The sequence below is a fragment of the Bubalus bubalis genome, chromosome 5 (genome assembly GCF_019923935.1).
Source record: "Bubalus bubalis isolate 160015118507 breed Murrah chromosome 5, NDDB_SH_1, whole genome shotgun sequence".
NCBI classification, from domain to species: Eukaryota; Metazoa; Chordata; class Mammalia; order Artiodactyla; family Bovidae; genus Bubalus; species Bubalus bubalis.
The window spans coordinates 125,933,011-125,957,606 of NC_059161.1; the positions used below are offsets into that span (position 1 = coordinate 125,933,011).

The window sequence follows — 24,596 nt, forward strand, 5'->3', positions numbered from 1 at the left end:
ATTTTCCACAGTTTGTTGACTGCATTCATGAAATTAAAAGACACTTACTCCTTGGAAGGAAAGTTATGACCAACCTAGATAGCATATTCAAAAGCAGAGACATTACTTTGCCAACAAAGGTCTGTCTAGTCAAGGCTCTGGTTTTTCCTGTGGTCATGTACAGATGTGAGAGTTGGACTGTGAAGAAGGCTGAGTGCCGAAGAATTGATGCTTTTGAACTGTGGTGTTGGAGAAGACTCTTGAGAGTCCCTTGGACTGCAAGGAGATCCAACCAGTCCATTCTGAAGATCAGCCCTGGGATTTCTTTGGAAGGAATGATGCTAAAGCTGAAACTCCAGTACTTTGGCTACCTCATGCGAAGAGTTGACTCATTGGAAAAGACTCTGATGCTGGGAGGGATTTGGGGCAGGAGGAGAAGGGGACGACAGAGGATGAGATGGCTGGATGGCATCACTGACTCGATGGACGTGAGTCTGAGTAAACTCCAAGAGTTGGTGATGGACAGGGAGGCCTGGCATGCTGCGATTCATGGGGTCGCAAAGAGTCGGACACGACTGAGTGACTGAACTGAACTGAACACAGTCAAAGGATTTGGTGTAGTCAATAAAGCAGAAGTAGATTTTTTTTTTTCTGGAACTCTCTTGCTTTTTCAATGATCTAATGGATATTGGCAATTTGATCTCTGGTTCCTCTGCCTTTTCTAAATCCAGCTTGAACATCTGGAAGTTCACAGTTCACATACTGTTGAAGCCTGGCTTGGAGACTTTTGAGCATTACTTTGCTAGTATGTGAGATGAGTGCAATTGTGCAGTAGTTTGAACATTTTTTGGCATTGCCTTTCTTTGCGATTGGAATGAAAACTGACCTTTTAGTAGTGATGCTTCCTAAGGCCCACTTGACTTCGCATTCCAGGATGGCTGGCTCTAGGTGGGGGATCACACCATCGTGGTTATCTGGGTCATAAAGGTCTTTTTTTGTATAGTTCTTCTGTGTATTCTTGCCACCTTGTTTTAATATCTTCTGCTTCTGTTAGGTCCATACCATTTCTGTCCTTCATTGTGCCCATCTTTGCATGAAAGTTTTCCTTGCTATCTCTGATTTTCTTGAAGAGCTCTCTAGTCTTTCCCATTCTATTGCTTTCCTCTATTTCTTTGCATTGATCACTGAAGAAGGCTTTCTTATCTCTCCTTGCTATTCTTTGGAACTCTGGATTCAAATACCCATTTGAATGGGTATATCTTTCCTTTTCTCCTTTGCCTTTCACATCTCTTCTTTTCTTGGCTATTTGTAAGGCCTTCTCAGACAACCATTTTGCCTTTTTGCATTTCTTTTTCTTGGGGATGGTCTTGATCACTGCCTCCTGTACTATGTCACAAACCTCCCTCCATAGCTCTTCAGGTACTCTGTCTATCAGATCTAATCCCTTGAATCTATTTGTCACTTCCACTGTATAATCATAAGGGATTTGATTTAGGTCATACTGAATGATCTAGTGGTTTTCCCTACTTTCTTCAATTTAGGTTTGAATTTCGCAATTAGGAGTTCATGATCTGAGCCACAGTCAGCTACTAATCTTGTTTTTGCTGACTGTATAGAGCTTCTCCATCTTTGGCTGCAAAGAATGCAATCAATCTGATTTCGGTATTGACCATCTGGTGCTGTTCATGTGTAGAGTCTTCTCGTGTTGTTGGAAGAGGGTGTTTGCTATGACCAGTGCATTCCCTTGGCAAAATTCTGTTAGCTTTTGCCCTGCTTCATTTTGTACTCCCAAGCCAAACTTGCCTGTTACTCCAGGTATCTCTTGACTTCCTACTTTTGCATTCCAGTCCCCTATAATGAAAAGGACATCTTTTTTGGGTGTTAGTTCTAAAAGGTCTTGTAGGTCTTCATAGAACCATTCAATTTCAGCTTCTTCAGCATTAGTGGTCGGGGCATAGACTTGGATTACTGTTATATTGAATGGTTTGCCTTGGAAATGAACAGAGATCATTCTGTCATTTTTGAGACTGCATCCAAATACTGCACTTCGGACTCTTTTGTTGAATATTAGGGCTACTCCATTTCTTCTAAGGGATTCTTGCCCACAGTAGTAGATATAATGTTCATGTGAGTTAAATTCGCCCATTCCAGTCCATTTTAGTTTGTTGATTCCTAAAATGTAGATGTTCACTCTTGCCATCTCCTGTTTGAGCACTTCCAATTTGCCTTGATTCATGGACCTAACATTCCAGGTTCCTATGCAATATTGGTCTTTACAGCATCAGACTTTACTTCCATCACCAGTCACATTCACACCTGGACATTGTTTTTGCTTTGACTCCATCTCTTCATTCTTTCTGGAGTTATTTCTCCACTCTTCTCTGCTGGGAGCCGGCATATTGCATATTGAGTGAGGATCTGTAATAGCTCAACTGGAATTCTATCACTGCCGGGAGCCAGCGTGAGGCACTCCGCCCATGACAAAGGTCATGAGGAAGGAGGCTCGGCATACGCAAAGGCGGGATCGAGCCTCAGGAGTCCCCCTGGAAATTCTCGAGCATCTACCCCCAAAACCAGAGTCTGCCTACTTTCTGCTTTGTGCTTTCACCTACACCTCTGACTTTACGGGGGGCTGTCTCCCACTACCTCTCTCTGAAAAAAGAGTTAGCTTACAGCTCCAGTTAATAATTCTTGGATGTGACAGTGTTTAACCTACAAACTCCTTTGGAAATCCTCTAGCCTGCCTGAATGGGTTTTTTCCGGCCACATGTGATTGTTCAGAGCCTCCCAACTGTGAGAGGCAGGAGATGTTCTAAACTGCCTAAACACAGATTCCTTTGAGTAGTTAAGAGATTGATTAAAAATTGTATTGGTGAAGGGTTTTTCACTTGTTGGGCCAATGTTTGCTGCTAAGTCTCCATACTCCTTACCTACTGTGTCTTTGGCAGTGTATTGATTGATATAATGGGTGTATAGAAATGTAAAATGCCGCTTTGTCCAATGCTTTTTGGAAGGCTGGCGCCTGACTTTGGAATAATCACCTTTAGAGAAAGATAAGTTTCTTAAAATGTTAACAGGCCTCCGGGCCAGAAGATGATGTCAATCACCTGAACTTTTGCATATGATAAGTTTGCAGGAAGAAAGCCTGGTTTGCTGCATGACTCTACCCCTTCCCCCATTATCCTCTATGCATACCTTAAGGTATAAAAACTACTTTGGAAAATAAAGTGCGGGCCTTGTTCACTGAAACTTGGTCTCCCCATGTCACTCTCTCTCCCAAATTCCAGCTGAGTGTCCATCTGGAGCGCGGATGTCCTCTGCGACCATTTATTTGCCTGGGCTTCTAAGACCCACTCGAGAAGGTGTCTAAGGTGGGGCACCTTCCGCTATTCGAGAGGGCGCCTGCGGCCTCCGTGGTCAGAGCTAACCTGGTGTCACGGGTTATATTGATTTTCCGCGTAAACCAAGCCACTCAGCTTCTTTTCTCCACTGAATTTTCCTACTGAGCTATCCTTATTTCAGCCGCTTTTCTCCACTGAATTTCCTCACTGAGCTATCCTCATTCTATTACTCTTTATATCTTTGATGAATAAATAATTAAATAGGTCGCCGACGCCGTCCCCGCTTCGAATACCCTGGATCAGCCGGGGCTGGACCCCGGCACTTCTCCAGTAGCATATTGGGCACCTACTGACCTGGGGAGTTCATCTTTCAGTGTCCTATCTTTTTGCCTTTTATACTATTCATGGGGTTCTCAAGGCAAGAATACTGAAGTGGTTGGCCATTCCCTTCTCCAGTGGATCATATTTTGTCAGAACTCTCCACCATGACCCGTCCATCTTGGGTGGCCCCACATGGCATGGCTCATAGTTTCACTGAGTTAGACAAGGCTGTGGTCCCTGTGATCAGATTGGTTAGTTTTCTGTGATAGTGGTTTCCAGTCTGTCTGCCCTCTGATGGAGAAGGATAAGAGGCTTAAGGAAGCTTCCTGATGGGAGACATTGACTGGGGGAAACTGGGTCTTGTTCTGATGGGCGAGGCCATGCTCAGTAACTCTTTAATCCAATTTTCTGTTGATGGGCGGAGCTGTGTTCGCTTCCTGTTGTTTGACCTAAGACCAAACTATGGTGGGGTAATGAAGATAATGGTGACCTCCATTGTTCACTGGGGTCTTATTTTAGAGGGTGTTGAATCTGAGCTTTTATTTCCTTCTGGCTCATCACTCTACCATGCTTTCTTCCATTGTTAATTATTTTTTAATTTATTTTTAACTGGAGAATAATTGCCTTACAATGTTGTGTTGGTTTCTGCCATCAACATGAATTGGCCATGCTGCTGCTGCTGCTAAGTCACTTCAGTTGTGTCCAACTATGTGTGACCCCATAGACGGCAGCCCACCAGGCTCCCCCGTCCCCAGGATTCTCCAGGCAAGAACACTGGAGTGGGTTGCCATTTCCTTCTCCAATGCATGAAAGTGAAAAGTGAAAGTGAAGTCGCTCAGTCATGTCCAACTCTTAGCGACCCCATGGACTGCAGCCTACCAGGCTTCTCTGCCCATGGGATTCTCCAGGCAAGAGTACTGGAGTGGGGTGCCATTGCCTTCTCCGGAATCAGCCATAGGTATACACATACCCCCACACTCTTGAACCTCCCTCTCACCTCCCACCTCTCCAGATTGTCACAAAGCATGGTTTGAGCTCTCTGTGTCATACAGCGAATTCCCAGTGGCTATCCATTTTTGGGCTTCCCTTATGGGCTTCCTGGGAGCTCAGTAAGTAAAGAATCTGCCTGCAGTGTAGGAGACCTGGGTTCAGTCCCTGGGTCGGTAAGATCCCCTGGAAAAGGAAATGGCTACCCACTCCAGTATCCTTGCCTGGGAAATCCCATGGACAGAGGAGCTTGGTGGGCTGCAATCCACGGGGTCACAAAGAGTCAGGCACAATGGAGCGACTAACACTTTCACTTTCTTGTGGCTCAGCTGGTAAAGAATCCACCTGCAACGCGGGAGACCTGGGTTCAATCCTGGGTTTGGAAGATCCCCTGGAGAAGAGAAAGGCTACCCACTCCAGTATTCTGGCCTGGAGAATCCCATGGGCTATATAGTCCATAGGGTCACAAAGAGTTGGACATGACTGAGTGACTTTCACTTCACTTCATTTGTTTTACATATAGTATGTTTCAGTGGTACTCTGTCCCACTCTCTCCCTCCCTGGCTGTGTCCATAAGTCTGTTCTGTATGTCTGAGTCTGTATTCCTGCCCTGCAAATAGGTTCATCAGTACCATTTTTCTAGATTCCACATATATGTGTTAATATATGATATCTATTTTTCTCTTCTGACCTACTTCACTATAATAGGCTCTAGCTTCATCCACCTCGCTAGAACTGGCTCGAATTCATTGCTTTTATGACTGAGCAATATTCCCTCGCATATATGTATTACAATTTCTTTATCCATTCATCTGTTGATGGACATCTAGATTGCTTCCACGTCCTGGCTATTATGAATAATGCTGCAATGAACATTGGAATGCATGTGTCTTTCAGAATTGCGATTCTCAGGATATAGCTCAGTAGTGAGATTTCTGGGTCAGATGGTCATTTTATTCCTAGTTTTTAAAGAAGTTTCCATACTATTCTCCATAGTTACTCCATGCTGTTCTCTGTAGTGGCTTCACTGGGGTCTTGAAGACTGAGATCTTTTATGCTCTTCCCTCTCACAAACGGCAGAGGGCGACATAGACGGCGAGACCCCAGCCACAGCACGCCAGACGCAGCGACATTACCCGCCACGCAGTGGCGCTAAGCCACACGATGTCCGATTTTCCGCAGAGTTTGAGACGCAGAAGAGAGGTGACGGGTGAGAGGGTAGATGAGGGTAAAGGGGAACCCTGGGAGCCTAGGACGTCTGAACAAAAGGATCAGGCGTCCCTGAATGGACTGAGTAGCGCCCGCGTTCCCAAGACATAGTAGAATCTGGAGGGAATGAATGGGTCTTGAAGTCGTTTGAATACGAGGGCGCCCCCTTCCTCCCCGCGCCGGGTCTGCAACCCCTTTCCTGGCGCAGTTTCTCCGCCTGGACGCCTGAGAGACGGAGCTCGCGCGCTCCTCCCCTCTTAGCTGTAGCTCATTCATCTGCGGCCGCGGCACGCCGTTGCTATGGAGACCTGATGCAGGCGGTGGGGAGGGAGGCCCCGGGTGACGTCTGCGATGCTCGCAGCTCATCTCTCGCGGCCTCCCAGTTCTTGCCTATTTTGGAAGAGAGCCGCAGCCCTTCTGCTGATGCGCGCGCGCTGGCGCCTTTTAAAGGCAACCGGCGGAGTGGCGGCTCAGCCAGAGCCCGAGAGCTGCCCCCGCCCCCGAGCTGCGAGCCCCGGTGCCTGGGCCCGGGAAGCCTCCGGGGCCGTGCCCCACCCGCTCCCCAATCTTAGCGCCCTCAACCCACTTTGGGGACATTCCAACCTTGGAGAAAGGAGGGCCTGCCCTTGCCTCCTCCCCTCCAGCCCCGCCCCCCACTCTCCATCTCCCTCCAACAGGCAGACTCTCCTTCCATAGGAGCTTTGGAAGGAAACAAAACGCCAGGCCTAGAGCGTTTGAGGATCCTCTCTGGACAAGGCCACTGAGTGAAAATGCCAGGTGAGGACTTCGCTGCTGGCTGGGCCACCCTGGGTCTCTGAAGACCCACGCTGCCTCCAGCTGCCTGCCTTAGTCTTTTTCTCCTTGGGGACAGCCTGAGGTCAGGTTAGGATCCTAGCTGGAAGGACCCTCAGCAGTTCCTCCAACCCTCTCATTAGACTGAAAGAGAAATAGGCCCAGAGAAGTGTAGGGACTTGCCCAAGGTCACAAGGCATGTTCCTGGATGACATGGGCCAGAGCCCAGGGATGCTAACTTCCTAGCCAAAGTCGTTCCCCCGGGGCTTAATGTGGAAAACAGCTGGCACGGTGTGCCAGTCTCCAGTTCCTGCCCTGTACCCAACCGAGGGGACAGACAACTCTCACGGCAGTAGCACCAGCTGCTTTGTTTTCCCAGCAGAGTCCAGACCTAGGTAGACTTTCTGGATGGATGATTACTTCGGACAGGCTTCTGGATCCCGTGGACTCCATGACCAAACAACCAGGTGGCTGCTTACAAACATCCGCTGCCATCAGAAGCTTCTGGCAACCCACCAGCTCTTTGGAACTTTCTGGAGCCAGGCCTTCCCCATACTGCTTACAGCTGGCTTCTGGATGGAGGCATGGCCTGCAAGCTGTGGCTGGGGTCCCCAGAGCCCTGTGGACCCAGCTCTTTGAACTCCTCCCACCCAATCCTGATGATGCCTACATTCTCTCTGCCACACCTGCAGGGGTGTTTGACCAGGACGCACTGAAGACAGCTGTGAAGTACTTGACCATGCCCAAGTATTCATGGAGCTGCGTAGGTTCCAGACATCTCTGGGTCCCTGCTCTGGACCAGGGCTGGGGACCCAAAGGTCATACCCTGGGTATGATCCAGCCCAATGGTGAGCACCAAGTCTGGCAAAGAAGAGAGGTTCATGTTCTGGAGAAGTTATCCCTGGACTTAAATGGTTATTCCAAGGGGCATCCATTGTCAGGGCCACACCTTCAATGCACAGAAGGGGAAACTGAGGCAGCCCTCCAAGAGATGTTATTTGCCAAGGTCACACAGCAAGTCAGTGTGCTATTGAGACTAAGACCCAGAACCCTGCCTCCTGGCCCAGGCTCACTCTCTCCACCTTGATCTGAGAGACCAGCCTTTGAGAGGTTCTCGGAAGGTCATTGTACTGTGACTCAGGTTCCTGGTTCAGGCTTCCCCTCTACTAAGGATGGGCTGTGTTGCTCCACCTGAATTGCTCCAGGTGGATGATCTCTGAGGGGCCCCAACTTAAGTTGTGAGTCTGGGATCCTCTGAGCAGGGTCCCTTGCCAGTCTGTGGATGCTCTCTGTGATGGTTTGCGGGACACTTCTAGGGGGACTTTCTTCCTCCCACCAGACTGAAGCTAAACAATACTGGAAGTAGTAGTTGTTTCAACCACAGGCTGTGCTGACCACCCGAGGATGACCTGGGGTCTGTTTTATACCCCTTGGAACCTATCGGATCCCCCAACGGTGAGTCCCCTAGTGCTCTTAGCACAGACCTATGAGAATGGCCCCTGGTGGATTGGGTTTGAAGAAGGAAAACCATACCAGTACTTGGCTCCACCTCCCTTGCCCCCCTATATCCACAGGGGCCAGGTCTGCAGGGCCCAGCATGACCCTGATCATCCAAGGCCAAGGACTCGGTCCTCTGGTAGACATCAGGTCCACTCAGACCCTAGCCCTGGGCACATGGGCTCATCCCCACCTGAAGCTGGGCCTCAGGGCAGCAGCATTGGACTTGCAAAGCCAGAGAGGCACTGGCCAGCTGGGCCCTGGGCCCAGAGATGCTCAGAGTACCAGAGATGGGAAGGCCCTTCCAAGCCGAGGGGTTCAACCCACTCACCTGTCATTTTGCAAATAGGGGAACTAATGGGGCTTATATAACACCCCAGTAGGCTGGTGGCGGAGCTAGGACCAGAACCCATGTCTCCAGACCCTCCTGTCCAGGACTCTTTCCCCTGCATCAAACATGATCCACTGACATCTACACTGAGCCCACCTCCAAGTCATCCCAGACCTTCGAATCCTTGGAGAAGGCTCCTCCAGCCCACCCTTGTCTGCACTGGGTGAGTCAGGAGCCTTCTCCTCAACAAGGTGGTCCTTTCTCCTAAAGCTTCCTGGTGTCCCCTCCCCATTCATCTAGGGCTCATCTTTTCCTGGTTCCAGAAGCTTCTCTGTCAATAGACCATAACTGCTGCTACCCACTTCTTGCCATGGTTTGACCAACTCCCTGCACTTCCAGGTTCCCAGGGGGTGGGGGTCATCATTCTTTCTGCTTTGGGGTGGTCTCTGGGTTGCTCCTAGGGCTTCTGTTCTGTCACTAGCCTGGGCCCAGACCTACTGCTCTTCCATGGTCACCCCAGCCTTGAATCCCATCAGTCTCTCCTGAGACTTCATGGGACACTCCCTGCAGACTTCCTCTCTGCTGAGCCCAGGTTCCAGTGGAAATAACAATAGCCTGGGTGTCACTGGGCCCCTGTGAGGTGTGTGAATGAGCTAATGCATGATTAGGTATATAAGGCATAGGTAAGTGTCGCATCCATAAACTCTCATGTTACAAGATGCATGAGATGATAACAAGGAAACCCTTGAACCTGGAGCCTACAGTGGCCTAGGCATCTGTGGGGAGAAGCGGTGTGAGGCCCAGGAGGACCTTTAGTAACAGGGAGAGATGGCAGCCATGAGGACCTTAAGCTGGGGAAGAACACAGTCAGGTTGACTTCCAGGAAAGTGGCAGGGAGAGCTTGGTCACTGAGCGCAGGCAGGGCCTCTGTCCTTGAACTTGCTGAGCTGTGCAGGGGCCAGCCCAGGGAAGGAGCGCACTGGGACCAGCCGGAGCCCCAGGAGGACTTTGTGCGCCTCCCTAGACCTCTCCGGGCCTCTAGCTGTCATCTCCTCTGCTTCTCTTTGAAGCTGTTGCAGCCCCCAGCCTGCCCCACCCCAGCTGGTGCTCTCAGACCCAGCTGAGCCAAGGCTGTGAAAATCCGGTGGGTGTCCAGGCCCTGTCCCCACACTCGCACTGCCAGGGCATGTGCTACCTCCAGAACCGGCCCTGCTCTCTCTCCAGAACCTTGTTCAAAATCTTATTTTCATGAAGCTAACAGTGACTGAGATTCCATCCTTCAACACTGATTGTGCCCCTTTTGTATGCCAGGCATGATTCCAAGTGCTTTAAGGATTTAACTCATTTAATTTTCCCATCATTCTTTGAGGTAGATGCTACTGTTCTCCTCATATCCCCATTTGGCAGATAGGTAAACTGAGGCACAAGAGGTTGATTCACTTGCCCAATGTGGAGGAGCCAGGACTGAGTGGGTGTCTCACTCCAGAGCCTGACTCCTGGCCTCCACCCTCTCCTGCCTCTCTGAGCCTCAGGCTCCCTCCCACTCACCTGTGTTTCCACAGAGAATTTATTGGCATTTTGCCCACAGACCCCTCTGCTCAAGACTGAGCCATTTCATCTCAGTCCTGCCCTGGGAGTCAAACTTCCTGGTCAAAGTGGGGATCAGCTGCCCTTAAGAGCAGCTGCCCCCAGCACCTTCACGCTGTGCATACGCACACATGGCCCCAGGCTTGGGTGGCTTCTTGCTTGGCTTCCTCTGTGGCTCGAGTGGCTGAACGCCACTTGTCCCTCTAAGCGTCCTGTGATGCTGCAGTCTGCCCACCCCACCCACTCAGCACAGCGGAACCTGGTCAGCCAGTCACCTGAGACCTGGCAACTCAGCCTAATCACACCTCCTCTGGGAAGACACCCCAGGCTCCCAGGCTCAGTCATCCCTCATTTTGCTCTTCCCAAACACCCTGCATGCCTCCTTCACAGCAGTCTCTCCACCTAAATGGCTTGATCGAGTTCTCACTTTCTCACCAGTCTGGATGCTCCATGAGTGAAGACCAAGATTGTGTTTCTAAACCATTGCAACACCAGTGCCTAGAACAGAGCTTAGGCACAAACTCAGCCCTCAGATGTGTGTGCATGAATGACGTACCCAAGGCGCTGCTGTGGGCGGGACCCTGTGCTGGATGCTGAGAATACGGAGCCCAGGCACAGAGGCTGGTGGGGAAGAGGGTCGTGAAGGGCATCGAGGAGGGGTCCTGGATCCAACCGAAGGACAAGAGGACAAGGAGTTCACCAGCTGGAGAGCGGTGATGGAGAAGGTCCTGAAACTGGGCTGAACTAATGCATGAATGTGTGGAGGCTCTGTCTTCTCCCCCACAGCTCTAGCTCCATGAGAGCAAGGCAGACATCCTGCACTCCTGTCTCCTCCTTGGTGCTTGGGGGAGCGTTGGGTCCCCTCTCTGCATCCAAAGAGTAGTTTTAGTTGATGGATCTTCCTTCTCAACGTGAACATGGCTGGTCTTACATGCTCCTCACTGCATTGCTTGTGCCCTCTTTTCTCGGCTCTGCTTTCAGGCCCTTGCCTGGGAAAGCTGCATCTTTTCCCACCTGAGCTACACCCTCTGCTTCCAACCCACTCCACGGTTCCCCGCCCCTCACCTTCTCTGCTCAGCCCACTCACCTGGCTCTGACCATCTCAGTGGGTGGGTGCCTGCATGTACCCTCTTCCCATGAGATTTGTTGATTTCATAACCATAAATAGACAAAATGTTCTGAATGCTTCCCTAGGCAAGTAGAATTGGGGGAGTGATAACATAATGAAAGGACCTTAAGAGAAAGAAAACAGCCTGCTAAGAGGCAGCCTTTGCACAAACCAGCCTATACGAGGATTGTTTTCACTGCAGACGGGTGGACTCTAGACCCAGGATTGGGGAGTGGTACTTGGGAAGCTGTTCATCTTCACATGGTTTCAAACTCATGGATTCAAAAGAACAACCTAGATGAAAGTGGAAAGAAGTAGAAGTCAGGAAATTTGGGTTTGAATTCTGGATTTATCTCATTCTGTTTCATAGCTGTCTGACTCTGCACAAGTTACTAAATCTCTCTGAGAAAGTGTATAGAGATTCTTCCCCTGGGTTAGGCTGGAGGCTCTACGAGGCCTGAGACTCCACAGGCCTGTCATTTCCCTCCCACCAGCACATCCTGTCTTCCTGTTAATACCTTAATCGCCACCCAAAATGAGGCCCTGAGGCTGTGGTTGGGTTAGGATGAAATGGGTGTCCTGACTCTTCATTGCTAACTCCAACTCATGTTGTCATGGGAATAGGATGTGGAACATCACTCCTGCATGGGAAGGCTGCATCTACACAACTACAGAGGGACTAGAAGCTACTAAGGTCCCAGCCCATAGGGCTTCCCAATCTCTTCACTCTTAAGGAGTATAGGGATGCTACTGCTCTGTAGCATTTAAAAGACTGCAAGGAGATGAAATGACATTTTAGTATGGCCTGGGCCCAGAGAGCTTCTAGGTGAGAGAGAGAGAGGCAAGCAAAAATATTCCTAGTGTGAATTCATCCTCTACTCCAAAAGAAAGTCTTTTTTCTGTTAAGGGTCAGTTAGTAAATATTTTAGGTTTTCAGGCCATATGGTCTCTGTTGCAACTGTTCAACTCTGCCATTGTAGGGTGAAAACAGCCAAAGACAGTATGTAAACAAGGGATTGAATGTTAATAAAACTTTATTTGCAAAAGCACTCAGTGAGTTATATTTGGCATGCAGGTCAGATAGACCTCAACTCTACCCCAAGGTGTGAGAGAAAGAGCCTGGACTTGGGGACGAGAGCTGGGGTTAAGACCCAGCTTCCTCAATAACTTGCTGTGTGACTTGAGTAAATCATTGTCTCTGAGGCTCAGTTTCACTATCTATGAAGTGAGTCTAGTAATACCAACTGGATTTGTCCTGAGAACAGGTCTAATAGGTCAGAGCAAATCCGAGCAAATCTTTTCATTTCTTTGTTTCACCATGTCAAGTAGAGCTAACCCCCTCCTCAGGCCGTGCCCTTGCCTGTTGAGGATGGCAGCAGCTGGCTGGAAGGGAGGAGGTGTTTCTCTCTAGAATCAGATTCTTGGTCTGGCTTTCCAGCCTCCAGCCCCAAGTGACCCCATTTATGCAGCAAGCCAAGCACAGGAAGAAGCAAGGAATCCCTTCTTTCCACCATCCAGTCATTTGGCAGGAGGCTACAGTTCACTCAAGACAGTGATGTGGCTGCAGTGGCTGGTGGCCAGGCTTTAGAGGATGCATTTGAGACTCAGGCTGGGACTAGACTTTGAAAAGATAAGCTTCAGTTCTCCCCTATGTTGTTCAGCTATGTCCCAAATTGCCCTGGGGTCCAAGTCAAGTAGGCACACCTGTGGTCTGGTGGTGAGTGGCAGCACCACCATTTGCCATAATAGATCTCTTTTGAGGCATCTTGTCTACCTGTCTGGCCTGACCACCACTGATAGCGCGTATCCTTTGGCACTTTGTCATGTGTCCTGAAGACCCATCCAGTGACTCATTCATTCACTCATTCATGCATTCATATATTCTCTCTCTCCCCCCATCTCTCTTTATCCTTCTCTTAGACACATTTGTCCACAGCCAGACAGGATACATTTTGACAGTCCTCTGTCAAGATCCTTGCCCTGAGGCTCCAGAAGAGCAGCTTTAACCAGGAGCCTCCATGCTGTTTTAAATAAACAGACTCCTCACTCACCCTCCAACTCCCTCCCAGGAGGTCATCCTCCTTGGTATCTCTGGAAAAGCTATACCTTCTCTCTGATAGAGGTTGAGGGGTGATGTCCCCCCGCCCAGGTCCCCAATAAAGCCATATAAGACATGGGCAAGGGATCTCACGGCCTGTTCTTGCTATAAAAAGCCCTTTTTCGGAAAAAATAATAAAGAAAAAAATCAACCAATCCCTCCTCGATGCCATCACCTCTTGGTGATTTTTCGGGGAAGGAGTGGGCGGGGTTGCCATGGCAACAGATGCGAGCTTGTCTCAGTAAAGAAGGGACCTTGATATTTTTTTTCTCTCTCATTCTCTCTTTCAGTTGTGTATGTGTGTGCATGCTGCGCATGCCTGTGCCCACACCAGAAATTTTTTTTTTAGAACTAAAGAAAGCCCTTCTCTTCCCTCAGTTCCCCAAATATGGAGTGATGGAAAACCACTTACTCCTGCAGGCCAGGGACGATTCAGGATGGTTCAAGAGAAAAGGGAGAGGTCATATGGGGCTCCTTTCCTCCACCTTTTAGCTAGAGATTGTATGCAACAGAGACCTTCACAAGTGGTTGGGGTCCCAAGGGCTGGAAAGAAGGGAAGGTGCTAGGTGAAGAGAGGTGGTTAAGGCATAAATGGTTCAAGAGCCCAACAAGTGACATCTGAGCAACAGAAGGGGCACTGAGGCTAGGAATGCATATAAATCCACACACATTATTAGATACTGAGAGAGAAAGGCATAGAGCCAACTCAGAGGTGGCCACAAACATGGACAAAGAGGCACACAGAAAGCTGGAAACATATAAATACATATAGGCACAAACATAGAACTGCATAGAACCCAGGAAGTCATAGACATTCTTAATAAAGACAGACAAAGATGCAGGCATAAGCAAATGCACAGATTAAAAGGTCTACAGAAACACAGCTACAAAGACACATGCAAACAGGCACACAGAAACCTACAAACACAGTCACAATCAAAAGGACAGACAGACACACATGCACATTCTCACAGCCTGGCTCCCTCCCTTCAATTGCCCGAGCATCACTAAGCAGCCGTGCATAGCTGGAAATGCTGCAGGTTCACATAGAGGGTTCACGTGGGTGACTCCTGCTCCTTTTATTTCTTCTACAAACTCACCCCAAAGCCCCCTCTCAATTCACTTCCTTGCCCACTTTCCTATAGTCAATGGGCTCTGATACCTCCCCCATCTCAGACTTCCAATTCTTAGCCTGTTCTGTTGCTGCTGCCTGCTGCTTGGGGAGGGAGTGGGGTGACTCAGCCAGGCCAGGATGACTCACACTGCCAGTATTTTTAGCAGCAGCCAGGAGCTCTCTAGCGTGCCAGCCGCCCCCCTCCTCCTGCTTGCTATTTTGGAACCATCACTGGTGATATAAATAGCTCCTCTCCCACGGCCTGAAGCTGCTGCCAAGCTATTTTTGGTTCTTCACAGTTAAAAATAGTTTTACGGAGGTGGGAGGCAAAGGGAGTGGGAGTTGGCCTGGGGAGAGAAGACATTCGGGCATACAGAGCTTCTCAACTTGACTCAGAGTGGGCGAACTAGGATGAGCCCCCTCCCTTGTCCCTTTCTAGGCTCTTCTCTTTCAGAGTTCCTCCCCTGACCCCATCTCCAGTCCATTCTGGAAAAATCCAAGAGCTCTTTTCGAGTTCAGTTCCCTCCCCTTACTTCATTCCTACAATTCAGAAATCTCCCCCCGCCACCGCCCCACACACAGTCCACTCCCTTATTCATTCTCAGTAGAGACGGAGACAGCCAGTTGGGTCCTCATTGTGAAGTCTGTATGGACTCAAGCTCTAACGTCCCAGGCAGACCCATCCATGGTCCATATGACATAGCTGGTGATGATTCAGAACCATGGACAGCGGTGAGTGCGCCATTCTTTCACCGCGGGGCTGCTCTGCTTGTGGAGACCAGCAGGACCAAACAATAGATACCTCTCGGCATGGAGAGGAACAATAAGAATGTCTCTCAGTCAAGGATAGAGGACCAGTGAGTGGAGGAAACAGGAACCCTGTCCGGGATTCTCATATAAGAACGGGGTCCAAAGATAAATGGTGGTGTGTGTACTCAGTCGGGTCCCACTCTTTGTGACCCCATGGACTGTGGCCCATCAGACTCCTCTATCCATGGGATTTTCTAGGCAAAAATACTGAGTGGGTTGCCATTTCCTACTTCAGGAGATCTTTAAGGGCTTTTCCAAATAGAAGCTTGATCGAGGGGTATGTGAGTACATCTGGGGTCAGACAGAGGTGGAAGTGGAAGAGACATACTTTCTGAAGGAACCTTTTTTCTGTCACCCAGATAAATAGGGTTAGAGATAGTAGCAGGTAGACAGACAGTCATACCCCTTCCCTCCATCTCATTTGTGCCACTGAATACAGGATGGTTGACGTGGATGGCCTCCACCTCTGCCAAAATACACAAGAGATCAGGATGGGGGCCCCAGAGACCTGCTTCTATGACAGCCTTCTCCTCACCTGGGTCTCCTCCTTCTACTCTACCTCTCATGCCACCACCCTTTTCCATGAAGAGTGAAGACCCCTTGTGTCAAAGTTTATCTCCATGCTTCCTCTGGAACTTTCTACAATCAGGCCAATCCCTTCCCCCCAAATTTTAAGTGGCCTCATCCCCAGCCCCTCAGGTGATTTCGCATACACTCCTATCCCACAGAACTCAATTTCAGATAAAACGTCCCCTGGCTTATTTCCTTCTCCTTTGATTGGGGAAACAAAGGCACCCTTCAAACCCCATGCATGCTGAAAAGAGGGAGATAGGGCAAAAGCAACATGATGCGGAATACGAAGGTGACAAAGAAGAGAGACTGGAGAGAGCAGAAGGGGAACGTTTGAGGAGTAGAGGGCACACAAAGCCAAGATAGACCACCAAGCAGGCAGTGAGATAAAGAAACTATCTGGAGCGGAGCGAGGGGTGGGATGTGGAAGTTGAAGGAGAGACAGCAAGGAATCCTACCGCCGATGACTGAGCAGGGGTTGGAGGGGAATGTGGACAGCCTGCCCGAGTTAAGGGGTCTCTGGTATGTGCATGGATCGCGCAGAGGGTCTGGCACGGTCCCCTTGCGTCTCTGCTGCTTCCCCATCCTCCCCGCTGAAGGCAGGGGGGAGCCCTCGGGAGCTGTGCGGAGGCAGTCAGGCCCCGCCCGCCGCCGCCGCCGCGGCTGCCGCCGGAGGATTCCTGTCCTAATATGGAGCTGGGATTCCCCCGGTCCCGCCCCCGCCCCCGGCCCGCGGGGAGACTGAGGATTGCAATCGGGGCGGGGAGAGGGGAGCCGCTGGCTCTGGGGGCTGGCAATGGGGGAAGGGATAAACCTAGATCCTCACCAGGCCCTGGGACCCTGCCTCAGTTTCTCCCATCAGTGGCTGAGGTTAATTAGTTGACAGAGAAACGGAGAGTCACTGCAGACTGCTGCGTTGGTGTAGGTGTTCCTATTATTGACTGTGGGAAAATAGAACCAAGGCCAAATTCAGCTGGTTCCTACCCCTCAGGACCTCAGGACCCTTTCCCCATCCATTCTAGAGACTTAGACCCCCATGAGACCCGCCTGCCCCGCCCCCCCGTGCGAAATCACCAAGCCTCGGGTTTGGAAAGGAGGGGGAGGAGATTCGCTCTTTGAAAGTGACTAAGGGAATCCCAGACTGAGTCATCCCTAGAGAGAAACCCTGGCTGTGGCCTATCCTACAGAGGCCAAGAAAGATCCTTCCCCGCCCCCACCCCTGCCCCAGACGAACTCGACCTTTGGCAAATAGGGGGAATTTGCGTACCGCTCAGCTCTTCTCCATTCCCTTACCTCCTTAGAAAAATCGTTGTCAGACCGGCACGCTCCCTCCCAGCACCCACCCCCCCCCCCGCCCTCTTCAGACTCTCCTGCCAGGGTCTTCAGACAGCCTCAACCCTGGCCCTGACCCTTCAGCAGAATACACTCGGACACCTGGGTCCTTGCACCCCCTTTCAGGCCTTTCTAAAGCAGCGCCTGTCTCTGGGCTGAGCTGCTGCCAGCCGTGGCCCCCCTCCGCAGCCTCCGTTTCCCCCCCCCCCGGCACCCCTCCCGCTCTCGCTCTACGTCACGGGATGACGTCGGAAGCCTGGGAGGGAGGAGGAGCGCGCTCCCCCCTACCTCAGCCAGCCGCTCCCGCTGCAGCTTGCTTAGCCCAGCCTCCCGCCCCCCCCTTTCTCTAAAGCGAGCCCCCCACGCCTGACGGGAGCTATATAAGACGGAACCAGGCAGGCGAAAGGGGCAGCGCAACCGAGCAGAGCCCAGGAGAGGAGACAGAGAGAGAAAGAGCCTGAGCGAGAGACGGGAAAGCAAGGAGGAGGAAGCCACCGGTGCGTCGGGACAGAAACGCAGGTGTTCGGAGCGCCCGAGCTGGAGCTCCGCAGCCGCTAGTCATGTACCGCTCCACCAAGGGCGCCTCCAAGGCGCGCCGCGACCAGATCAACGCTGAGATCCGGAACCTCAAGGAGCTGCTGCCGCTGGCCGAAGCGGACAAGGTCCGGCTGTCCTACCTGCACATTATGAGTCTTGCCTGCATCTACACTCGCAAGGGAGTCTTCTTCGCTGGAGGTGAGCAAACCGGGGCTGAGACTCGAGCTGGGAAGTCTCAGGGAGAAGGAAGCTAAGGGAACCCGCTGGGACTGCCGCAGGTCTAGGGAAGCGTGTCTGCGAGCTGAGGCTGAGAAGGAACTTGGAGAACTCAAGACTTCCTACTTTGCCTCCTGAGTTCTGCCCAAACCTCACCTTAGTACTGAATAAATGTTAGAGAGCGTGGATAGTATCCCTAGAGTCAGACTTACGGGAGCAGGAGAGCCAGGACAGAATGGTCCCAGTTCTTACCGGCGCGGAAGCGCTCTGGGAGCCAGGGGAGGGGAGCTTGGGAAGTTGCAGGGACGGAGCCAAAGCCTGGGGAAGCACAGCCGCTGTTCGCTATCGTGGAAGGGCTCATCTGCAGCCGGTGAAGCGCTGTCCACGGTGCTGACAGCATCACCGGGTTGCAAGGCTCTGCCCGCGGTGCTGAACGTTCGGTAGGCATTAGAGCGCTGTCCGTGGTCCTGAAACAGATTCGCCAAACCCTCAGCCCCGACTTAGAAGTCGAAGGGCTCGCTAGCTGGAGAGATCCAGCAACAGGTTCCCCGGGCAAGAGCTGTGGGCAGTAGGTCAACAGGTGTGTGCAGAAGCAGGTCCATGAGAAACTCGATCCCAAAGTCTCTCACTTCTGTTTTGCTTCCTAGTCTTACTCCTGATTCACTCTATCTTCTCACTCTTCAGGCACTCCTCTGGCGGGCTCCACAGGGCTTCTCTCAGCTCAAGAGCTTGAAGACATAGTGGCGGCACTACCTGGATTTCTGCTTGTGTTCACAGCAGAGGGGAAGCTGCTATATCTGTCTGAGAGTGTGAGCGAGCATCTGGGCCACTCCATGGTGAGTGCTGAGGATCCTTTCAGCTTGGACTGCAGTGCAGATGGGGACACGATGAGTTTCCCCCTTTTGAGAGTCTGAGAATTACTGGGGAGGGGGAGTTATACCCTACAAGATGCTCTATGCCAAAGACTGGCTTTTGTTGCCTTCACTAATGGTCATCTCTCCTTTACCTTTCTCTAGGTGGACCTGGTTGCCCAGGGTGACAGTATCTATGACATCATTGATCCAGCTGACCACCTAACTGTGCGCCAGCAACTCGCCCTGCCCTCTGCCCTGGATACTGGTGAGAACACCCTTCTTTCTCAGTTCAATATCCGTCCTGCTGCCTTGCTCCTTCCCATTTTTGTCTCTCAGCCATTCACGTTCTCACTAGTTTTTCTTTCACTCACCCAGATCGCCTCTTCCGCTGTCGCTTCAACACCTCCAAGTCCCTCAGGCGCCAGAGTGCAGGCAACAAACTGGTGCTTATTCGAGGTCGATTCCACGCTCACCCACCTGGGGCCTACTGGGCAGGAAATCCTGTGTTCACAGCTTTCTGCGCTCCACTGGAGACAAGACCCCGCCCCGGCCCTGGCCCTGGCCCTGGTCCTGGCCCAGCCTCACTCTTCCTCGCCATGTTCCAGAGTCGTCATGCTAAGGACCTGGCCCTTCTGGATATCTCAGAGAGGTAAGCCCAGAGTATTCAGACCCCAGAAGAAAAGCAGGTCAGAATGAGGGGACCCTAGCTTCTGGAGTCAGGGGCAGGGAGAATGAAATCTAAGGGTGTAGAAGAGCTGGGGGTGGGGGAGGGAGATAACTGGGTATCAAGCAGGGAAAACAGAAAGCTGATCTCATCCTTTTCACCTTCCCAGTGTCCTAATCTACCTGGGCTTTGAGCGCAGTGAGCTGCTCTGTAAGTCATGGTATGGATTGCTACACCCTGAGGACCTGGGCCACGCTTCTGCTCAACACTACCGCTTGTGTGAGTGTCCAGAGAGGCTGAGAAAAAGACAGGGAGTGGGGAAGGGCATGGGAAATCTGACCAAGAAGAGCTGTGACCAAGAATGAAGTTGGGGGGATATCAGAGGCTCACAGTTTTGAATTCCATAGGGTGAGCACTAAGATAAGGAGTCAAGGTGAGAATAGAATCAGAACTAGGGGACTCTGCATGGTGAGGTCAAAATAGGGAGTTGAATGGTACAGGTGAGGGCAGTCAGAAAAGAAGGTGTTATGGATACCTTAATTCAGTGGAGAGGTCAGTTAGCAAGTGGGGAGTTTGGGTGGTGCTGTCTGATGGTTGTTCTAACTCTGCATCTCTTCTTTCCCCTCAGTGGCTGAAAGTGGAGATATTCAGGCAGAGATGGTGGTGAGACTGCTGGCTAAGCCTGGAGGCTGGGCATGGATTTACTGCCTTTTATATTCAGAAGGTCCAGAGGGCCCCATTACTGCCAATAACTACCCAATCAGGTGAGCTGCAAGGCAGGGGCCTGGGAGGCAGCCGAGGTGGAGGAAGAGATACAAACCAGAGAACTCTGGGAATGGACGCCAAACCCTTACCAGCTGCCTCTTCTTTCCCCTCCAGCGACATGGAAGCCTGGAGCCTCCGCCAGCAGTTGAACTCTGAAGAAACCCAGGCAGCCTATGCCCTGGGCACCCCGACCATGTTGCCCTCATTCCCGGAGAACATCCTCTCCCAGGAGCAGTGCTCCAGCCCTAATCCACTCTTCACCATGGGGCCTCCCAGAAGCACCAGTTTCCCCAGTGCTCCTGAGCTAGGTGCTGTCTCAACATCGGAAGAGCTTCCCCAAGCACCCAAAGACCTTGGCTTCAGTTACCTGACATTCCCATCAGGCCCTCAGCCTTCTCTTCAAGCAGACCTGAGCAAGGACCTTGTGTGCACGCCACCCTACACACCCCACCAGCCAGGAGGCTGTGCCTTCCTCTTCAGCCTCCATGAGCCCTTCCAGACCCACATGCCCGCTCCATCCAGCTCTCTACAAGAACAGCTGACTCCAAGCACCATGACATTCTCTGATCAATTGACGCCCAACAGTGCAACTTTCCCAGATCCACTGACTAGCCCACTACAAGGACAACTGACTGAAACCTCAGCCAGAAGCTATGAAGATCCTTGCACCTCCACCTTCCCAGACCAGCTGCTTCCCAGCACTGCCACCTTCCCAGAGCCTCTGAGCAGCCCTGCCCAGGAGCAGCTAACTTCTCCCAGCACATCATTCCAAGCACACCTGAACAGCCCCAGGCAGACTTTCCCAGAACAACTGAGCCCCAATTCCAGCAAGACTTACTTCGCCCAGGAGGGATGCAGTTTTCTCTATGAGAAGTTGCCCCCAAGTCCTAGCAGCCCTGGTAATGGGGATTGCACACTCTTGGCCCTAGCCCAGCTCCGGGGTCCCCTCTCTGTGGATGTCCCCCTGGTGCCTGAAGGCCTTCTTACACCTGAGGCCTCGCCAGTCAAGCAGAGTTTTTTCCACTATTCTGAGAAGGAGCAGAGTGAGATAGACCGTCTCATTCAGCAGATCAGCCAGTTGGCTCAGGGCATGGACCGACCCTTCTCGGCTGAGGCTGGCACCGGTGGGCTGGAACCACTTGGGGGGCTGGAGCCCCTGGACTCTAACCTTTCCCTGTCGGGGGCTGGTCCCCCTGTGCTCAGCCTGGAACTGAAACCCTGGAAATGCCAGGATCTGGATTTCCTGACTGACCCTGATCTGTTCCTGGAAGAGACGCCCGTGGAAGACATCTTCATGGATCTCTCTACCCCAGACCCCAATGGGGAATGGGAGTCTGAGGATCCCGAGGCAGCGGTCCCAGGAGGGGCCCCATCGCCTTGCAACAACCTGTCCCCAGAAGACCGCAGCTTCCTGGAGGACCTGGCCACATATGAAACCGCCTTTGAGACAGGTGTCTCAGCATTCCCCTACGATGGGTTTACTGATGAGTTGCATCAACTCCAGAGCCAAGTTCAAGACAGCTTCCATAAAGGTGAGTTCAGCCAGAATGTTCAAGAACTCAAGTTCCTGTCATGTCAACAAGGCGCTGGGTGGAGCTAGACAAGTAAATTCCCCTCTCTGTACCTCAGTTTTATTAGTGAGATATTTATTATTCTAGTTGTTAGGATAACTTCACTTGCGGTGTAGAGCAAGTACTAATGGAAAATAATATGGAGGTTCTGGATAAGTAGGCCTTGAGGGCAGAGGTTAGGGTGTGGGATAAAATACAAAAGAATCTTGAATAATAGTTGGTGCTTCCTAACTCTATGAGGGACCTAGGTCTGCTATCCCAACCCATTTTACAAATGAAGATAATCAAGGTCCCAGAGTTAAAGAAACTTGCTTAGGGTTACACAACAGGTTGACGGAAGAAGGATTAGTGCCAGTATTCTTTGTCCCCTAAAGGGAATACAGAGTGAGACTTGACAGGAGTTTGATAAAGACAGTGGGACTCAGCCCTTGGCCCCACGAGAGAGTCCTTGCTATGGCTCCATCCTTTCCAAAAACACAGCCATAGTTTCACTCCATTCATCCAAACTGCTCCTTTATCTGCTGAGCCTCTGGTGATCAGTCATGGGACCAAGATATTTGAAGCCCATCCCATGTGCCAATGATACATCACACCCTCAGCATATCTCTCCTAATAAGCCTAACTGACTGTATCTCTCTCTCTCTCTCTCTCTCTCTCTCTGCAGATGGAAGTGGAGGGGAACCAACGTTTTGAATAAGTCTGTGACTTAACGTCGTCAAGTATGGCATATTGTCATCAAGACGTGGAGCCGTTCTCCACCCCCCCGGGATTGTTGGGGGGATTCTGGGGGCCAGAGGGGGATAGATCTGATTCCCCAGGCCCTTCAGGATTTGGGGGGGGGGGAGGTGGGAGGACAAGGGAGGGGAGCTTCTTTTTAAAATTTAGAGACATCAAACGATCCCAGTTTCCATTTCAATCTGTATTCACTCGTAGTGAGTTTCCTTGAATGGGATTTCAAGCGGAGAATGGGGGAGTCTCATTTCCCCCGCCCCGCGCTGCCCCATGGGCCTGGGCCAGTTCTCCACTCCTGGGGGCCAAGTCACCCCTGGGTCTTGGTGGGGGAAAGGCAGTGCCCATCCGGGCCAGCCTGTGCCCTGAGGGGCTCTTGACACCCACGTAGAATTCTCTACACACCAGTAACGGGATTTCAATTCCGATGGACTCTGCCGCCCTGGCGGCTCTTCTTGTGACTTTTGCGCCCCGCGCCTGGGGTGGGGGGCGCGAAGAGACGCTACGTTCCTTTCCGATGGAGGAAGGCAGACCTGCCGCCGTCACACGTGTGCTTGCACGAGTGCGTGTACCTGGTGCGGGACTCACCCGGCTGCCCGACTGCCTGGGCCTGCCCAGGTGGCCACCTCGTGGTGCTGCGGTGACTTTGTAGCCAACTTTATAATAAAGTCCAGTTTGCCTTTTTGGTACTCCTGGTGTCGAGCTCTTCTGTGAAAAGGGTAGAGTGGGGATTCAAGAAGGTTGAGAGGCCCCGACAGGAGCCTGGGGGTCGGGAGGGAAACTTCAGATGCGCTGACAGCCCTGGCATTTCTTTGTTCACTCATGTACTCACTCATTCATTTACTCATTCATTCATTCACGCAGCACCTAAGTGTTCTACGTGTGGTCCACCCTGTGCTAAGAGCTGGGAGCTGAAACAGACGCTATGTCTTAACTTCAAGATGCTTTGGTGTCCAGTGCTAGAGGGCATTGGAGTCTTGTCTCTGGTCTAGACTTCCAGTCCTCCCAGTGTGGAAGGGGGCAGAAAGGTCTGGGGTGGGTAGGGGATCCAGCTAGGCATTTTCCTGGATATGAGTGTGAAGTTTCAGGACATGAGTTTCTTTCTTCAGCCTGGCCCTATACGCAGGCAAATTCCCTGGATTTAAGGCCCCAGATCTTCTCATTGGAGATGGTAACCTCTCCACCTATCCACAAGCCCTGCATGCAGCTTGCAGCTGACACTTTTATATCACTTATTCAATGCAATAAAGCCTCTGGACAGGTGTATTTCATTGATGGAGAAATTGAGGGTCAGAGGTAAAAGGGGATTTGCCCCCACAGGTAGTGAGAGGCACAGGTGGGCGACATCCCCACATCATCTGTGTCCAAGCCCTGGCCTGTCCCCTCTGCCCCCAGAGCCCATGAATCATCATCTCAAATCATCCATCCCAGATTCCCTGAGAAGGGCAGGCTTAGGTGGGAGCAGGGGCCTTTTCCCCTCCAGGTCTAGGAGCTAGAGCAGACCCTGAACTCCTGAGCAGAATATAACTTAGTCAACAGAAAAGGTTTACAAAAACACTGTCTTCATCCAAGCTTGGGGGTCAACAACCACAGAGTATGGTGGGGGCAGGAATGAAAATTAGGAGACAGACCTGGATTCAAATCCCACCTCCACCAACTATTTGCTGAGTGTGACCTGAGCCTCAGCTTCTTTGCAGATGAAATGGAGTTAAAGGAAACATCCCTGACCTCCCAAAGATAGGGCCTCCTATAAGGTGAGGAGCACAGAAAGGTCTAAGTTATTAAAGTGAATCAGAAATCAATGATGGAAAAAAAAAAAGAAATCAATGGTGAATGAAAAGGCTCACAAGTTACTTTCTCAAAGTGGGGAAGGCCCCCACCCCAATCCAGTGAAAACTCGGGCTGGATTCCAGGAACTGAGAGCTCAACACTGAGAATTCTGAAAACCTCCTCTTACTCCAAACCCTCCAGCTCTGAAGCCATGCACTTCAGAGGTTCTATGGGAAGGAAGACATTCCAGGGATGGTTTTTCCAGTAGTCACATATGGATGTGAGAGTTGGACACTAAAGAAAGCTGAGCGCTGAAGTATTGATGCTTTTGAACTGTGGTGTTGGAGAAGACTCTTGAGAGTTCCTTGGACTGCAAGGAGATCCAACCAGTTCATCCTAAAGGAAATCAGTCCT

The 24,596-nt window shown here is 51.2% G+C and overlaps 1 protein-coding gene across 1 annotated transcript; it reads left to right on the plus strand.

The window, feature by feature from the left end:
- The first annotated feature begins 17,321 nt into the window (after positions 1 to 17,321).
- Positions 17,322 to 23,095, plus strand: NPAS4 (neuronal PAS domain protein 4). The gene is made up of 8 exons (XM_006044373.4): positions 17,322 to 17,811; positions 18,514 to 18,665; positions 18,846 to 18,948; positions 19,059 to 19,332; positions 19,517 to 19,626; positions 19,976 to 20,111; positions 20,227 to 21,644; positions 22,348 to 23,095. Exons 1-8 carry the CDS (start codon positions 17,637 to 17,639, stop codon positions 22,374 to 22,376), a joined length of 2,397 nt encoding a protein of 798 aa, XP_006044435.1. The 5' UTR covers positions 17,322 to 17,636; the 3' UTR covers positions 22,377 to 23,095.
- The last annotated feature ends 1,501 nt before the right edge of the window (positions 23,096 to 24,596 follow it).

Coding starts and splice junctions, on each gene's coding strand:
- NPAS4 (XM_006044373.4), top strand. CDS start 17,637: ATGTACCGCTCCACCAAGGGCGCCTCCAAGGCGCGCCGCGACCAGATC. Junction 18,666..18,845: donor AGCATCTGGGCCACTCCATG/GTGAGTGCTGAG, acceptor ACCTTTCTCTAG/GTGGACCTGGTTGCCCAGGG. Junction 20,112..20,226: donor GCCAATAACTACCCAATCAG/GTGAGCTGCAAG, acceptor TTTCCCCTCCAG/CGACATGGAAGCCTGGAGCC.